Raw genomic sequence first — 16,574 nt, forward strand, 5'->3', positions numbered from 1 at the left:
CCAAGATATTGTCTAATTTGACGCAGTTGGACTTCACGGTTTTAAAAGACCTCACTAGGGAAGGGTGTTTAATCTCTTCAGAGGAGCACCACTCCGTCTCACCACCGATGTGAGATTGTTGGTACAAGCCTACAACACAACCTCCCAGAACCACATCGCAGTAGAGCGAATCGTGTTGATAACATGTTATAACATGGTGCGGACTAGCCTCCTGGGCTGCTAGTGATACTGTTCGCTTTGGCAGTAGAGTGAATAATGCTGATAACGAGTTATAGGATGATGCGAACCAGCCTCCTGGGCTACCATGTCTACTTGGGAGGGTGTGTTGCGACAACAATTCCACATCGGTGGCGAGACGGAGTGTGGTGCTCCTCTTAAGAGGTTTAACACCCTTCCCTAGTTAGGACTTTTAAAATCGTAAGGCCCAGGTGTGTCAAAGCAGACAATTCCACCCTATAACAAAGTTGAAGTTATGTATTTCTTTTTTTTTTAAAGAGAAATTATGTATTTTGTGTGAAGTATTAGTTTATGATGTCATTTAGTAGGGTGGGTTGATAGGTGCTCTGAAAATTTGACATGGAAATGAGCTCAACAAGATTCAGTTTAGTGATTTGGGGTTCTTAACCCCTCCGTCAACACCAACAAAAAAGATGAAAGTGAGTGGAGAGACGCACCAGAAAACTTTTATAAACGATTTTCTATTTGATTCATCTCATAAGAATAACAACACAATATGAGAATTATAATACACTAACATCATCCTTAAACTTGAATCGAACTCTCGTGAAATGTTGGATCATATATTGAACTCGAAATTGATCTTCCACGTCTACTAAAAGTTTCACCAGGGTATTATAAAGGGTGGCAAATAAAAAAAAACTATAATATATGGAGTACTTCCTAGATCATGTTCAAAACTCATAATGAAATCTTACAATTTGATAATCACATTGGAACTCTAACAAAACCTAAAGTTTTTTTTAACTTACAACAACCTCACAATTGAATTAGGAAACTAAGAAGCAACTCATAATGATCTGTGAATACCAATTACCTTCATTGAAGATGAAGTTCATGCTAAGACACTCCTTACTTGGAACTTCCTCGAGACGTTGATCCTATTTCCATTTGATTCTCATCCATTTCATGTACGAAAATTTGAGGAGGTTCTTCTCTGTTCCAAACACAAATATTTACCTTATTAGAGCTTAGCCACACAAATAACTTGAACTGTTTCTTAATGTTAAAGATGGTTATGTGAAACGGGACGTTTTTTATGTGCAACTTGTGTCAAACCGCATAATTTTTACTCAAAACTCCAAAGAAGTCGCGCAAAGAAGTCGCATAAACGAACACAATCAAAACCGAAGTAACAATAAAGAAAAGAAGGCATAGAAATAATGAAAGGGAACTAACTTTTCATTGAGTTCCTGGTACGTGTAGCTCGATGCGACTGCCAAAAGTTGTCCGTCATGGTTATATGATAGTGACGCAACACTGTTGGTATACCTTGGAAACTAGAAAGAAAGAAGACACGAAGAACAAAAGAAATCAGAAGTACGACTTGGGATACTAGAAACCAACTAAACAATCAGCTTTGATTGGTATGACCAAAATAATCAGCTTTGTGTATTAAAGTATGACTTGAAATCGGGAGAAACAACAAAAAACTGGGTACCTCAAACAATCTCTTCCTACTTTGAGCATCCCATATAATAGCATGTCCCTCATTATCACCAGTGACAAAGGCACCATAGCGGCTGGATTGAACAAAACCCATGAATGAGACAATCTTAACCGTCAATAACAGCGAACAGGCTATATACGATGATATAACAAAAAGAAGATAATGTTAGATGAGTACCTTGGGTTAAATACGATATCGTTCACTGCATAAAGATGCCGTCTTCTATTCTTTGATTTTGGATGACACCAAAACATACAGCTGTTATAGCCACATATTATTATTACATATCACGATCTCTAAATAAAGAAGGTTGAATAGGAAGTATTGGACAGAAAAAATATGTATTTGGCAGATGGCTAGTAGAACTAATGAGAAATAACCATGCCTTCGCTAACCTCCTTTCAGTTTCCTGAGATGGATCCAGACATTTCAATGCAACACGTCCATCAATAGATCCAGACGCATAGCCTGCATGAAAGAGATACAAAACGTACATCAATGAACTTTGCAGCTTAAATAACTTCGACATCTGTTTTAACAACTAAAAAAGGACATGATTTCCGAGAAACACATGGAAACTAATAGAAACGGCAGCATCTGTTCTTGTCAGAAACCGTTCAATAAATATGAATTACAAGGTTACAACAATGAGTAACTGTGTAAATCACCAAATGGAGGAGCAATAAAAACGTGTCTTTGCAATTCAAGGAAACTCATTCAAGATGTGTATCTTATGCAAGCAATTGATACAAAGCATTGATGTAAAGATTGAAAAAAATACATCTTCTAAAAGAGCATGATTAGAAACGAAAGGAAGATTCAATGTTAAAGAAATGGAAAATAATAACGTCAGTAACAACGATAAAAGGTACCTTCACAATTAGGAAAAGAGCGAAGACATCCTACTTGATAATCCATACATGATTCTGTTTGCAGCGGTCCTTGAAATTTCCGTAAATCATACATACTAACTGATGCTCCTATTGCAACTAATAAATAAAGCCCACACATTGTTATTGATGTCACTTCTCTATCTACAGATTTCGAGTACACAGCAGATTTTCCCCCGCGTGCATCCCATGACATTATTCTTTTGTCCAAACCTGCAGTTATTACTTGGCCTGCAACAAGAGAAAGCAGTATGAAGGAGTGTTAAAATAGTACAAAAGCAGCATGCCATGAACTAGACTATCAACTTCTAGACTACTAGGTTTCCATTTGCAGAAACCACAGTATAATAAGTTTTCGTATGCATGTGGTAGTAACTATGTAAATTTCAATGGCCAAGCTCCAATAATAAGTCTATATGTCAGAAGTGTCAAAAAACCCTTACACCAAATCCAATACCTTAAGATTGTACACTTCATAAAAATTTCATGAAAACTTCACTTTTTTTCAAAATGTGTAAATGTGATAAATTTTTTATCGAAAAGTAGAATGAATATACTGATAGAGGAAGAACATGTTTAATTAAAGAGCTGCTTCCTAGAAAGAAAACAGTCGGCAAATTACAATAACAAGTCGAGCATTCGAATCCACCACATTAGACAAAATTTTTATCTAATCCTCTCAAGCTAGAGTGAAGTCTAAAAAGATTAACATTTTAGAAACCACACAAAACAAAGAATAGAGTATTGTAGTCAAGCAACTTACAGGTTTCCTCGGAATATTCAACACAAGTTGCTAAATCATCATGCTTGCCAACCATAAAATCAATCCCTGAATTGAAGTCATGCCTAAGAACATTTAGCACCAAGAAATCACAACTTTAATTGACAGTATGGAACTGAGAACCTCATTTAAATACTGTAAGCAAATACAATGAAAAGCAGCATTAAATATGTTTAATGGAAATAAAATATATCTTGTGTAACAGCTTTAACAATTTTAATAATATGAACCGGTGTTGTTCCTAAGAATCGTGGGACATCAAAAGTGGGAAGTTGATTGTTGGAAATGTCTTCCTCACTCTCGTATAGACGAACTTGGTTTGTCACCAAGGCCGACCAGCCAACTTGGTTGGTTCACCAAGGCCGACCAGCCAACTTGGTTGGTTCACCAAGGCCGACCAGCCAACTTAGAACTACTCCTATTTCCTATCTTCAATTCTTCCCTTTAATCCAGCCCAGCCAGAGCTACCCTTTCCAATTCACAGAAAAGAGTGGCCCTTTCAATCAAAGAATTCAGGAAGGAGGCGCCAGCTACCTGTCCTCATAGAAAAGAGTGGCCCTTTTCCAAAATGTGTAAATTAGAATGTGATAGTTTTTGAGACGAATGACTGCCGGAGAAAGGAAGGCCAGAGAGCTTACTCCGCTGTTCCAATTCATCAAGCAGCCTAACACATTTCAGTTCCAATTGTTCAACTTTTCCTCTAAGAAAAAAAAATGTCGATTGATAGTCACTAATTTCGACTTTAGGTGTTAGTCCAACCGTTATAGTTCATAACGAAAATGTGCAAGTCATATGCATCAAACACACGTAAAAACTGTAACATGAATGCAAAAGACACAAGCTTTGCCTAGTCCGTAAAATGGAATACTTCATAGTTCATATGTCCATAAACTAGCACACGGTTCATTGGCCTCCTATACTTACAGTTTCCAAGCAAATCTATGATGGGTTACTTTCAAGGGTGGTGTTCCTTTTCCTCATTCTCTGAATCAGACCAATTTGACTCGTCTGAGGCAAATGGACCAAAAACTAAAATCAACCCAAATAAGCGAATCGGATAAGTCAGACATCACGAGTCAGACAAAACAGACATTTTGAAATATTACTCAAATCAATTCAGACCTCAAGACAGAGAAAAACTTACAAAACCTTAACAAGTAAACAAAGATTTTATTTCAGTAAATTAATGAGTGTGATACCTTCGAATACAACAATCAGACCCTGAGCTGAAACCAGTAGACTCATGTTCGAAACAACAACCAAGTAGCGCCACCTCTAAATAAGATTCAAATCGAAGTACAGAATCATCCACATCATATAGCCGAAGTTTCTGCAAAACGAAACTCCCATTAATGGATAAATTATCAAAGAAGAAGGAAAAATAAAGTGTTGGGTTAACAAAATTACTTACAGAATCCCATGATGAGATTAGGAGATTATTTGAATGAGGAGCGAATCGGATTCTAGAAATGGCGTCTTTGATTTCTATCTTCAAACAAGATCCCTTCATTTCAATTCAATGAACTGAAATTAAGGGTTTTTAATTAAGACCCACTCTCAAAAATCAATTTCACTGGCCAATTTAAAGTTTCTTTTGGTTATTGGGTACCTTGATCAACCAGAAGAGAGAACTTCTTAGGAACCCTAATTTGAGAGAATAAGGTTTTTGAATTCGAAAGAGAATGCCCTAATTTCTGCACTTGACGAAAGTAATGGAACTGAGAGAAATTTCGAGTTCAAATATATTCCCGCCCCTGAGTATAGAACCAAGTCAAGTGAAAATGACACAATAACCCCTGTGGTGATTTGTTCTAATTTGGTCGTGGTTGAGGTTAGTTGGGTCAGTTACCTTAGTTGTTATCGATATTGTCTCTGATTACCTCGGATCGGGCGGTTACCTTAGTTGTTCTAATTTCGGGCCGGGTAAACCCGCGGCGGATCTCCTTCGGTCTCCGGGTCGCCTCGGATCGGGCGGTTAAGGTCGGGTTTCGGATTCTCGGACCGTTTTTCCGACCCTAGTCAAGCCAAGTCAATAAGTAAGGAGTTTTGTTTTTGACGAATTCAAAACCCATCCAAAAGGCATCCCCATGTATTAAACTTGGGCATGTAGCTATAGCCGGGACATCGAATACTTCCCTAAGTTGTGTGGGACTATCTTTTTTTGTGAATTGTTCAGCGTGTGCCTCGAACCCTTGACCTCTAAGGTGGAAGATTATACCTCTTACCACTCCAACCAAGGGTTGTTGGCCAAGTGTGGGACTATCACTCCATCCTAAGAGACGAGTTGTCATCTTCTGGTAGCATCTGCAGACACACACAACATGTACTTTTGTTTTTGACGATGGCTTCACGAATCCACCTAAAAGATCAGTTACTAAGTTTGAGCAAGCACCTATAACCCAGGCTCCAGATGCTCTCTCAAACAATGGCGGAACCAACTATCAACCAATATTTGTATACTCCAATAATCGATTTAATTAGCTACTAATCAAACAATCATGTTTCAATCGTGTTAGTAATTGGGTGTCTTTACGTGTTATCGTTGGATTAGTCAATGTGCAGTTTTTGTGTACAAGTTTATCGTAACTGGGACATATAGTCTCATTACTATCTTGCGTCTGCCAACTGGTTGGGTCTGGCCTTTCTTCTTCTACTGCTAGACTTGATTTTCATCCATAATTCTCACTAAGAATGACATAAATGTAGAAGGATGATTTTCATTGATCAGTATCCACTCGGGACATTCTCGACCAAAAGAAAATACAACTCTTAGATCATCTTTATACGAAGACTACGCAGGTGTAAGCAGAGTGTACAATATCAAGGTTGAAACTGGCTCAAACACTTTTCTATTTTGCTTAAACAAACAATACCTCAAGAGTTACACAACTATTTCAATCCAAAGGAGAAGAATAATGAATTAAAATTTACAGACTTCTCTAATCAGGAATGAAGAAATCGAACGTGACATCAACACAACCCGAACTTTCCCCAGTATCTTTATACTCAACATTTGTTATCATACCAGCTTCATCCTTTTCTTGATACTCAGGTCTGACTCGTCGAACAGGAACAATAACAGAGCAAATAGTTCCATGATCAGGATCTGTTGACACACTAAGTTGAACTTTATCTTGTGAATCGATTATCACAAAATCAGATAAAACACAAATGACATTGCTTATAATCTTCTCTTTTGCTTCTTCACTTACTGCACATCGATCAGAGAAGAGAATCATTTTCAAACGTTGTTTGGCGATATTTGCATTGGATTTCATCTTCTTTGATGCTGTTAATGGTGGGAATAGAACCTTCCAAGCTAAGTTTAAACGGTCGGAGAAGCTCATGTTAATGGCTTTGAAGAGTAAATTCTCGACTTCTTGAATTACGGGTTCTCGAGAGAGCTTGTTTTCTCCTGTAATTCTGAAAGATCGTCGAAGATGGTTGGTCTCCGAAATGCCAGACCTTCTAGTCTGAAAATCATAGAATCCTACCTGCAGTAATTCAATAAAATTTACTATTTTGGTTCAACAAACCAAAACATTCAATAGAAACAAGATCTAACAAAAATTTCGTCCAGTATTTCAACTTCAACTCGTTGTCAACAAAGAACCCTACCATGAAGATATCACAACTACCACCATAAGCATTCTTCTTCATTTTGAAATACATCTAAAGCTACCCACAACCTTGAAACCCCTAAGAACTACCTAAAATACGAAAACGTTATTCTCTTGAGTTTTGCATTATATACGTGGAAGGGAGTAGGAATGGTATTTGCATGAATATATATTCGTTACGCAGAATTCAACCAAGCTTTATATGACAAATAAGAGTCTTTGATGATTAAAATCACAAGGAGAAAGAAAACAAAAGTATGGTAAATGAAATCTTATTCGGCTAAGAACCTTCCATCTCGTGATGACGAAGGGAAGCTTTTGATGTCACTAACAAGTATAGACCGAAATACTAAAACACAAGTTTGAAACAACAAAAATTTAGGTCAATAAAGAGTGACGAATAGGGAATAATGCCACTCCTAATTCTACACGCTAATATGCATATAGGATGATAACAAATGCGACAAAAAGCACGAGGATACTAGCTATAAAGTAATATGGATTTATTGGTACCATAAGGAAAATGTTTTAGATATCGACCGTTCTTTTGTATAGGTCAACAAACTTTTTAAGGAAGTCTGAACCCAAAACGCCTTAAAGCCCAAACCTTTAGGTCAGAAACAAAGTTCTTGACCACTCTAGCCGATGGTATTTGGCATTATCGATCTTTGTTACCGACTCACAAATCATGGGCTATAGTAAAAAATGCTGCTAATCTCTACACTTTTGTAGTTAAATAATCATGTCTAAACAAAATTTCAACTCTTAATGAAGGGTATAGGTAGCCATCATTAGCATCATAACCAAAGATTATAGCCTGTGATTAGATACTCATACAAGATGGCAGAAAAAACAAGTACCCATTAATTACAGTTCTAATTGATTTGAATTACAGTAAGAAGTAAACAAACTAACCTTGGAATTGATAGGAGAGTGTCGTGGGGGATGCTTAGGGTATGAAGCAAAAGAGGTAGAAACCCTCAAATCACTAGCAATTTTCATTCTTTCTTCTCTGTAACAAAAACAAATTCTCAGTCAATTTACCCTCTCTTTCTCTCTCTAACCCTCAATTTCCCTCTTTGTCTCTAACCCTCATTTTCCCTCTTTCTCTCTCTCTCTCTACTGTAATTTAAGGTTTGACGAAAGATATAAGGTTAATGTCGTCATTCTTCTAGCTATTTTATTTGACCAATAGAAAGGAAGGACTATGTTTTGAACTTGTTATTGGTTGTACTAGATCTCCCAACATCTTCATCTTTTTCATTTCGCTAACGCCTTGACCACCACCACCACAACAACAACCATCACCTTTTTTTTCATTTATTGTTCTTTTTTATTTCACTGCCGCCTAATTTAAACTAAGAATGAAAGAAGCTTAAAGTCCAACGACAAAGAGGTTTAAAGCCTGACGAATTATACATTATTTATATCTTAAATTACATAGGATAAACCTTGATGGCAAACTGCTTCTATCGATACTCGATCCCATGACCTCATGAGCTTAAGTGTCCAACCGTTGCACCAAAAGGTGGTTGACGAAAGACATGAGAGTCATGGACACATGAAGTTATTTGAAACCCCTACAACTATAAAAGTATATTTTTATCTCCATCATTCATCTATTTTACTTCGCCACTACACCCACCATCCACCACTTATCCTTCGTCTCTTTTCCGTCTCCATCTCTTGCTCTTTCCCCTCTCCCTATCCTCTTTCGCGTTTCAAGAAGTTTTCGTGTTTTCAAAAGAAACTCTACAGAGTGTTTCACATAACTCTCAATGGACGGGGTTGGTGGTGGTGACGTTGTGAAGGAAGATGAATAAGAGAAATGAGGGACCAAAAACAAAAGTCTTATGTGCCCCTAACTATTTTGAATGTCCCAAAACATCCTACTCTATATATAAGAAAGGATTTGATAATATACTACGCAGGATAATAAAAAAAAGGATAGCCCCAGATAGTTGCCGGCAAATAGGTAAAACTTGTTGTTAGATGAAAATAGAAAAACAGGAAGAACACTTTTTCTCTCTGTCTCTCTGCTAATAAAGAAGATTTGAGAGTGAATGGGGAGATGGAAAGCTTCCATTCTCCTTAAACACATAATCACTAAATCAAAATCCCCATCTTTATTTTCTCTCTCTACCCATCATAATAAACTACTAATCAAACCTACCCATTCCTTCCCGCCGTTTTCAAGGATTGGATTAGGGGTTAGATTTATTTCTGCAAATCCATGTCCAACCAATGATTATGACCAAGATTTCAATGTTGGGGATCATGATTTCAAGCAGAAGTTTGTTTTGGAATCTAAGGAAGAAGAGGAGGAAGAAGAAGAAGAAAGAGGGAAGATTCCTGTAAAAGCTTACTTTCTTTCTACCAGGTATTCATTCTCTTTATGTTCTATTTGTTTCTGGGTTTTCATATTTCTTGATTTTGTAATATGGGTTTTGTTCCTCAAGAGTTTTTACTACCTGGGTATCTCTGGATTTGTCGGTTGTGTTTTTGTAATTTTTTTAGGTTTTAGGGCTTCCTGGATTGTGGGTGTTCTTCAATTAATTAGATTTGGTTGAGTATATTTTAGTTTGATTCAGTTTCCATATTAACAAACGTGAAGCAAAAGCAAACTAAATCAAATTTGAATCTAGAAGACGAAACATGAGAAGTTCAATTAATAACATTAATTTCTTTATAGTATTCAAATTTAAACTACCATATGTTCAATCCAACTTTTTTAATGGAATCCATGTTGGTGGTTGTATATGAAAAAGAAAGTTGAGAGCCTGGCATTGGTACTGGGGAAATCTTCGACAAAACGTTTCTGTGAAGTAAACTGCAATCTCTAATCATTATTTGGTCTTAGCTATTAGACCCAAGTGTAAATTTTTGGTAGTAAATGAGCTTTTCCGAGACCCTAGACATATAGGTCGAAAGAAGTATCTACTATCTACTACTTTAGCAGAGTCCAGACTAATTGCTTGCGAAAGTTGGTAGATAATAAAATACTAGACTTAGCATTACCATTGGCGATCTTATTTATCGAACCCGCTTTAGTCATAATCTTGTCTTAGTTGCCAATATGGAATTCGGAGTCTTGGGTTTCCGATGTAATGCTGGTAATGGTCGAATTTGTATCTTAAGTCGTAAGTCTTTATCCTGAATGAACTCATGGAGGCCTTCACCCTTTAAGATGGTAATTTCAGTCTTCCATTGTTCTGGTTCTCAAAGTCTGAAATCAAGTTAATCTGAAAGAACCCCTACTTGTGCAGAACTTGTATTTGACTATTGCCTTGGTTTTCATTTCTTGTTCGGCCTGCATACAGGATTTGTTTAGAGGATAAGTTCAATTCAGCCTTCAATTTATGTTCCATTTCTTCCCCCTTAAGATAGGTAGAAACTTCGATATCTTGTGTATGCTTGTTTTCCTTGTTCTTTGCTACCATGGTTTGCATTTACTGCAGTTTCATCGTCTTTTTTATTTCTTTTTTTTTTTTTATCTTCACTAACTTCAGTTATGATGTTTGTATGTTTTTTACGCTTTCTTTAGCATTTTGTCTTGAAACTTGGTCTTGGTTAGCTTTTTTTTTTTCTTTCCTATCATATATTTGTTATCTATCTCTCTGGCTTACAATTTGTGACTTGCTATCTTTCCATCACTATATTTTCTCTACGGATGCTCTCTCACAACTGTGGCTTTGGCAGTATCGATTTAAAAAGCATGCAAGCTGAAAACTCAAGATATGTTATCCCTGCCACTTCTCGTGCACCGAACTACATTGCGCTTCGTTATTGCGATTTCTCTACAGATATTACTGTAAGATGGTTCGAACGATATCCCTATTTGATGTTGCTATTTTTCTCTTATGGGTAATTCATATTATTGTGTGAGTAAAATGATGGTTATCTGTATTCTGTATAGTCTAGGTATGCTTTTTAGTCTACAGATTAAGAGAAAATAAAGAATTTCCATTTTGATTACTAGAGTCCAGAATTCATAGAGGGTCTTAATGCTATTCATTCATGAGGCTAATGGCATTATGAATAGGCAGCTTACCATATTTCTTATTCATGGCTTAGGAGTTAGAACACATCGTAAGAAACCCATCTGATAAAACGCCAGAGTGGATAATGTGTAGCAGCTTATCCTTTCATGTCCAATGTTAGCTTTTCATGATCTTATCAGAATATTGAATCCACATTCAACGTTCTGGATCATTAGTCTATGCCCACCAATCGAGGTCTTCGTTGATGTTGATTTTACTTGTTCCTTATAAGAATACTTCATTCTTGTTTATAGTATGATCAGTCCAAAATTTTGTTTAATGATAACATATATGATATTAGGGCGCCCGAATTGAAGAAACTGGGAGTTCTTGTCGTTACATGGTTGTGTTCCAATATGGATCCGCTGTCTTGTTTAACATAGAGGATCATGAAGTTGAAAGTTATCTGGATATCGTTAGAAAACATGCTTCCGGACTGCTTCAAGAGATGAGAAAGGATGGTAAGACTTCTAGGATATACAAATTTATGTGCCTTAAGATGTGTACTATTTCAATTTTCATAGGATTAAAAGATGAATCGTGTCTGATTCCTTTTGTTCTCTATATTTACAGATTATGCGGTAAAAGAAAGACCACAGTTGGCAGAGGATATGCAAGGAGGTCCTGACTATATTGTTCTTAAAAACCTAGATACTGACGGAATACGGGTTATCGGAAGTGTTCTTGGGCAAAGTATTGCCCTAGATTATTTTGTCTCACAGGTAGTCATCACTTAGAATTCCACATATAATTCTGAAAGAGCCAGTATTTGGTTTTGATTTGCAAGGGATGGAGTTAAGATGTTACTAGGTGGCATTTGTTCTTTCTTCCTCGTCTAAATCCGACTCATCTGACTCATGTGAATCTGAATAAAATTAACCCGAAACAGTCACTCAGACGAGTCAGGCAGAAACAAATATTCTGAAAATGTGATCAAGTCAACTCAAACACCAAATCAGATTTAAGATCTGACTGGGAGAAAAACAAACTTTAGTTCATTTCAAGAGATCCTTAACTAAGTTTTATTTCAGACCTGTTCGGGCATAGTGTATGTTACGATATTACTTATCATTGAGTAAATGAAACACCTAAATCAATATAGCTTGAAATGTTGAGATGCTTATGTCATTGTGAAATAACTCAGAGAACACTATTTGTTGCCCGATTTGAAAACAGTCTGAAAATTTGTCGTAATTTCTCAGGTTGATGGCATGGTTGAACAATTCACAGATATAAATCGTGGTATGGAGAAGACGGGTACATTCACAATGAAAAGGAAGAAGCTCTTTCAACTTGTAGGGAAGGCAAATTCAAATTTAGCAGATGTGATTCTCAAAGTGGGTCTTTTCGATAGGTAAAATTTTGTTCCCAAATAATGGGTTTATTCGTTCTTGATTTCTGTACTGGGTTTATTCATTCTTTTTTTCTTCTTGTACAGATCAGAAATTGCTTGGAGAGATGCGAAGTGTGCCCAAATTCTTGAATACCTGCGAGAAGAGTACGAGGTTACACAACGTTTTGGGAATCTTGATTTCAAGTTGAAGTTCGTCGAGGTACTATGACATTCTCTCTCTCTTTGCCTCTAAGGCTGTAACCCCCCAGGCCTTAGCAGTTATTGATATTGTTCCCGCTTTTTACACCCACACCCACGCCCAATGGGTATAGGGTTTTGTTCGAAGGGCTCTAAGAGGCCACCCAAAAGACCTTGACACTTACGAAGCTTTGTGTCGCACCTATAGCCCAGGCTCTGAACAATGTCGGTCTATGACAATTAGCATTGGTGTCCCTAAAGTACTTCTGACGTTGCCTTATTGATGATTCAAACTCAACGAAGACTGATTCAATTCGGGTTTTATTTTTCCCTTCAATTATTTGCAGCACAACATTCATTTTCTTCAAGAAGTTCTTCAAAATAGAAGATCAGATCTGCTGGAATGGTGCATCATTTTCTTATTAAGCATAGAGAATGTGATAGGGATATATGAAATCATTCATGAGTCAGCAACCTGACTGAACCAGAGAACAATTTTTTCTTTTTTGATTACTTCTTTAGAAGAAAAATAATGTTTATAACGGCGAAGATGTCATTCATTTTTTTTTGCGACAACGCTGCTATCAGATATGTAACAGTATTTATTTGTCAAGGTAAGTGGCTAAATGCAATTTGATTTTCTTCTTTTCTTTCTTATAGAATTATTGAACTATTGTAGAAAAGGAGTTTTGAAGAATCACTTATATAACAAGCTATACAAGTGAATGTTTTTTTTTCGATTCTTCTTCCCCATTTTCTGTAATGTTATATCTATCTTAATTTTCCGTGAATAGTTACTATATAGTGATGTAAGAGGGAGATTAAATGTACAAATGGGCTCTCTGTCTGTACCTGCACATCTTTCACATGAAAAACGAACTGGCACCGTCCGATAGATTGGATTGAAACCATGGTGTCAACAGATGAGGTTGAAACAGCCCATCGTCTAGACATCCCATATGAAACAAGTACTGGGTCAAAATCAAATCATATAATCATATTATCTCAAAGATCAAGATGAAATCCTAAAGATCATGATCTGCCTAATTATTAAAAAAAACACTACGGGTCACATAAAGATGTTCTTACAATATCTAACATATAACCTATATAAACATTGAAGTAGCAAATGACAGGAAAGAGTAAAGAGAACTAGAGAAGGGAAAATATGAGAACCCATATTGAAAAAACTCTTCTAGCATTCTTGCATTCTTTTATTTTCATCTCCTTTACCTTCTTCAACTTCCATCTCCATCTATCCGACGCCTCGCCTGGTCTGTCCGAAACTAGTTTTCTTGAAGAGTCTTGTAGACACACAAGATTCGAAAATCTTTGCATTTCATCGTTAAAATTGGATTCAAGAAGTCTTCATACAAATGATTTAAAGGGCTTACTTAGTATATCTTTAGATCTTGTTATGAACAATGCTACTCATATTTCGAGTTATATCGATAATATGCTCGAAAACTACTACAATAGTAATAACAACACTACATTTAATATAACTAGAGTTGAATTTTGTAGAGTTGAATATATAGATTCAACATTTGAGATTCAATTAGCAATGGAAGCTATTTCAGGAGGTATAATGGATGATGAAGAACCTGATTATGGTAGAGCATACCATGAGTTAGATGATGCTATTGTTAGTATGGAGCGTTGTAGTTATAGAGATGCTTTTGATGGTAATGAATATGATGATGATGAGGATGGTAATGGCTATGAAGATGATGATGTTAATAATGTTGATGGTGTACATGATGATGGTGATGGTGGAAATGAAGATATAGTAGTAGTAGTAAGGGTGAAAGAACAACTTCCTCCAACATTAAAGACTATGAATGTGAATATGTCTCATCTACTTAAAATTTCACAAGACATTATTTGTTGTTTGTCACCAAATGCTTGCCACCATAGAGCATCCTAGTCCTAGATGATATGACAAATTTTCTCTTTTTTCATAGCATATATAGTTATGGGTGGGAGTAATTTTTTTGAATTGTAAAACCAATGTAAAACTAAACTAGATTAATCGGAAAAGTTCATTCCACACTATCGTTGAAGAGAATTTAGACGGGGCAAAGTATAGTCTTCTGTGTTCTCTTCGGACGACGGACAATTTCATGTGGGACTATTCAGGATATACTTTTGACGACAATAAAAGACATACAAAAGTGGAGACTAGTGTTGGATAAATGCTTCTTGTTCTACTTGCATTCCTTTGGTTTATGAGATTAATAAAACTTGGTTATTGGAAATAATCTTACTTGTATACAATTTATTTCGTGTTTTGTCTTTTGTTCACTTCCCATTCACCAAATGAATATACATGTTCAAGATAATCGAAGACTTCTGTTCGTTAACCAAATTTTAAACAAACATATAAGTCCAGAGCACATGAATAAATTAAATTCACAACTAGATTGTGAACCACAAGTTAGATATCTTGGAGATTTTGAAATTATATATTAATCTCAACATTTACATTTTTTTGGAAAATGCAAATGGAGGAAGTATAAATTTTTTCTGTTTTTTTTAGTTTGAGACTAAAATTCAACTTAACCGAATCTAAATATGTCACAGATTTACTTCTCCATATCACTAACTCGAGTTTTTATAGTGTAAATTAGTCGGGTTGCTTGAAACAGCTCGTAAATTCCTTAGTCATGTCTTTAGAACATGTCTACCTAATCGAAGTTCAAAATAAGCATGTAAGAGAAAAAAAAAATTACCACCAAAGGAACTAAAAATTCTTCATTTATTCATTAAAGAAATTAGGAGCAATATCGGAAACAAATGCAGCTAATTATGAAGGATTCTTCTCGCCTTTCTTTCCCTCAGTTGGACAATACTTTCAAGAAACTGTAAGATTCAAACACTAATCTCTTCAATCGAGAGACAGATGCTACCACTCAATAAATCTAAGAGTAAACTCGGACGTTAAAAGTTGAAACCTAGTAGATTATATGCATGTAAACTATCTCAACAAAAAAAAAAAGTTATATGCATGTAAACTAGTCACATCAAGAGACTCAACACATTCTAATTGTACTAGTGATATTTTGCAATAAGACAACGATTGGCGCGCTAGAAATAAATGCCTTTACTATGAATAGCAACCCTGTAATGTGATTTTTAGTAATTGCAATTTCTAGTAATGCATTTCATATCTTCATTCGGCACGCCAAGCATGCCCAAAATTCTTATCCTAATATATCGATTAGGAAAAGAAATTAAAATATTGGAAAAAGAAAAGAAAAGAATGAAATCATGCAATAAGGTAAAGAGAAAATCACTCTGGTCATGAAAAGATTATAGTTGCTAACTACAAATTTATACTAATATAACCATGTAAAGAGAGAGTATGTGAGAAAAGAAAATTTAACATCCATTATAGATTTAACATTCTCATCCTTTTGAAATAGTAAACAAGTAAAGGCAAGTATCTCATGGCAATCCTTCACCATTTCCCCTTCCTTGTTCTTCTTGTTTTCACTTCCTTCTTCTCTTATCAATCCTATGCCGCAAACTCGTCCGAGTCGACCATGTCAGAGGTCGACCGGGGTGTCTATGGTGGTGCTGGTGGTTTTGCTTTTGTGGAAGAGACCTGTAACCATACTCGTTTTCGTGATCTTTGTATCTCTTCTTTGAGACCAGATCATCGAACCTTCCAAGATGAGAAAGAGCTACTAATTCTTTCCACTCATCTTGCTAAAGTAAACGCGTCGAATGTTTTGGATTACATTCAAGATAGGATTATTAGATACAATGATGAAACTAATCTGAGTTATACTGGAAGAATCATGAATTTATGCATGCATAAATACGAAGAATCTATTGATTCTCTTCATAATGCTACTAATAGTTTTACTAATGATGATGACGAAGATGATAACGACGATTTCGATGAAAATAAAGATGATGAAGATTATATGGATATGGATTTGTTCATAGAAACTGCCATTGACAATATAAATGATTGTGACAATTCTATTAATCGAGTCGTGGTGGATCCTATTGATGAT

General features: G+C 35.9%; 3 protein-coding genes across 4 annotated transcripts; 1 reads left to right on the forward strand and 2 right to left on the reverse strand.

Annotated features, from left to right (window-relative positions):
- Positions 1-779: 779 nt before the first annotated feature.
- LOC147563228 (Transducin/WD40 repeat-like superfamily protein) lies at positions 780-5,120 on the reverse strand. Of its 2 annotated transcripts, none has more exons than XM_086635690.1 (9): positions 4,770-5,120; positions 4,558-4,688; positions 3,341-3,406; positions 2,560-2,808; positions 2,083-2,155; positions 1,865-1,945; positions 1,679-1,760; positions 1,417-1,517; positions 780-1,174 (listed from the first exon to the last, which is right to left on the reverse strand). In XM_086635690.1, exons 2-9 carry the CDS (start codon positions 4,601-4,603, stop codon positions 1,090-1,092), a joined length of 783 nt encoding a protein of 260 aa, XP_086491816.1. In that variant the 5' UTR covers positions 4,604-4,688; positions 4,770-5,120; the 3' UTR covers positions 780-1,089. The 2 variants fall into 2 exon arrangements, with proteins under 2 accessions (XP_086491816.1, XP_086491813.1); XM_086635687.1 differs by having other exon boundaries at positions 3,341-3,423; positions 4,770-5,096.
- Positions 5,121-6,184: 1,064 nt separating this feature from the next.
- LOC147563229 (cell division topological specificity factor homolog, chloroplastic-like) lies at positions 6,185-8,136 on the reverse strand. Its single transcript, XM_086635696.1, has 2 exons — positions 7,894-8,136; positions 6,185-6,852 (listed from the first exon to the last, which is right to left on the reverse strand). The coding sequence occupies exons 1-2, from the start codon at positions 7,978-7,980 to the stop codon at positions 6,298-6,300; spliced, it is 642 nt and encodes a 213-aa protein (XP_086491822.1). The 5' UTR covers positions 7,981-8,136; the 3' UTR covers positions 6,185-6,297.
- A 769-nt stretch (positions 8,137-8,905) lies between these two features.
- Positions 8,906-13,194, forward strand: RRG (sporulation protein (DUF155)). Its single transcript, XM_086635703.1, has 7 exons — positions 8,906-9,358; positions 10,678-10,789; positions 11,320-11,479; positions 11,592-11,740; positions 12,221-12,372; positions 12,457-12,571; positions 12,897-13,194. The coding sequence occupies exons 1-7, from the start codon at positions 9,042-9,044 to the stop codon at positions 13,026-13,028; spliced, it is 1,137 nt and encodes a 378-aa protein (XP_086491829.1). The 5' UTR covers positions 8,906-9,041; the 3' UTR covers positions 13,029-13,194.
- The last annotated feature ends 3,380 nt before the right edge of the window (positions 13,195-16,574 follow it).

This window comes from Eschscholzia californica, unplaced genomic scaffold, assembly GCF_041429995.1.
Source record: "Eschscholzia californica isolate CP2 unplaced genomic scaffold, dmEscCali1.0.p SCAF_1, whole genome shotgun sequence".
NCBI lineage: Eukaryota > Viridiplantae > Streptophyta > Magnoliopsida > Ranunculales > Papaveraceae > Eschscholzia > Eschscholzia californica.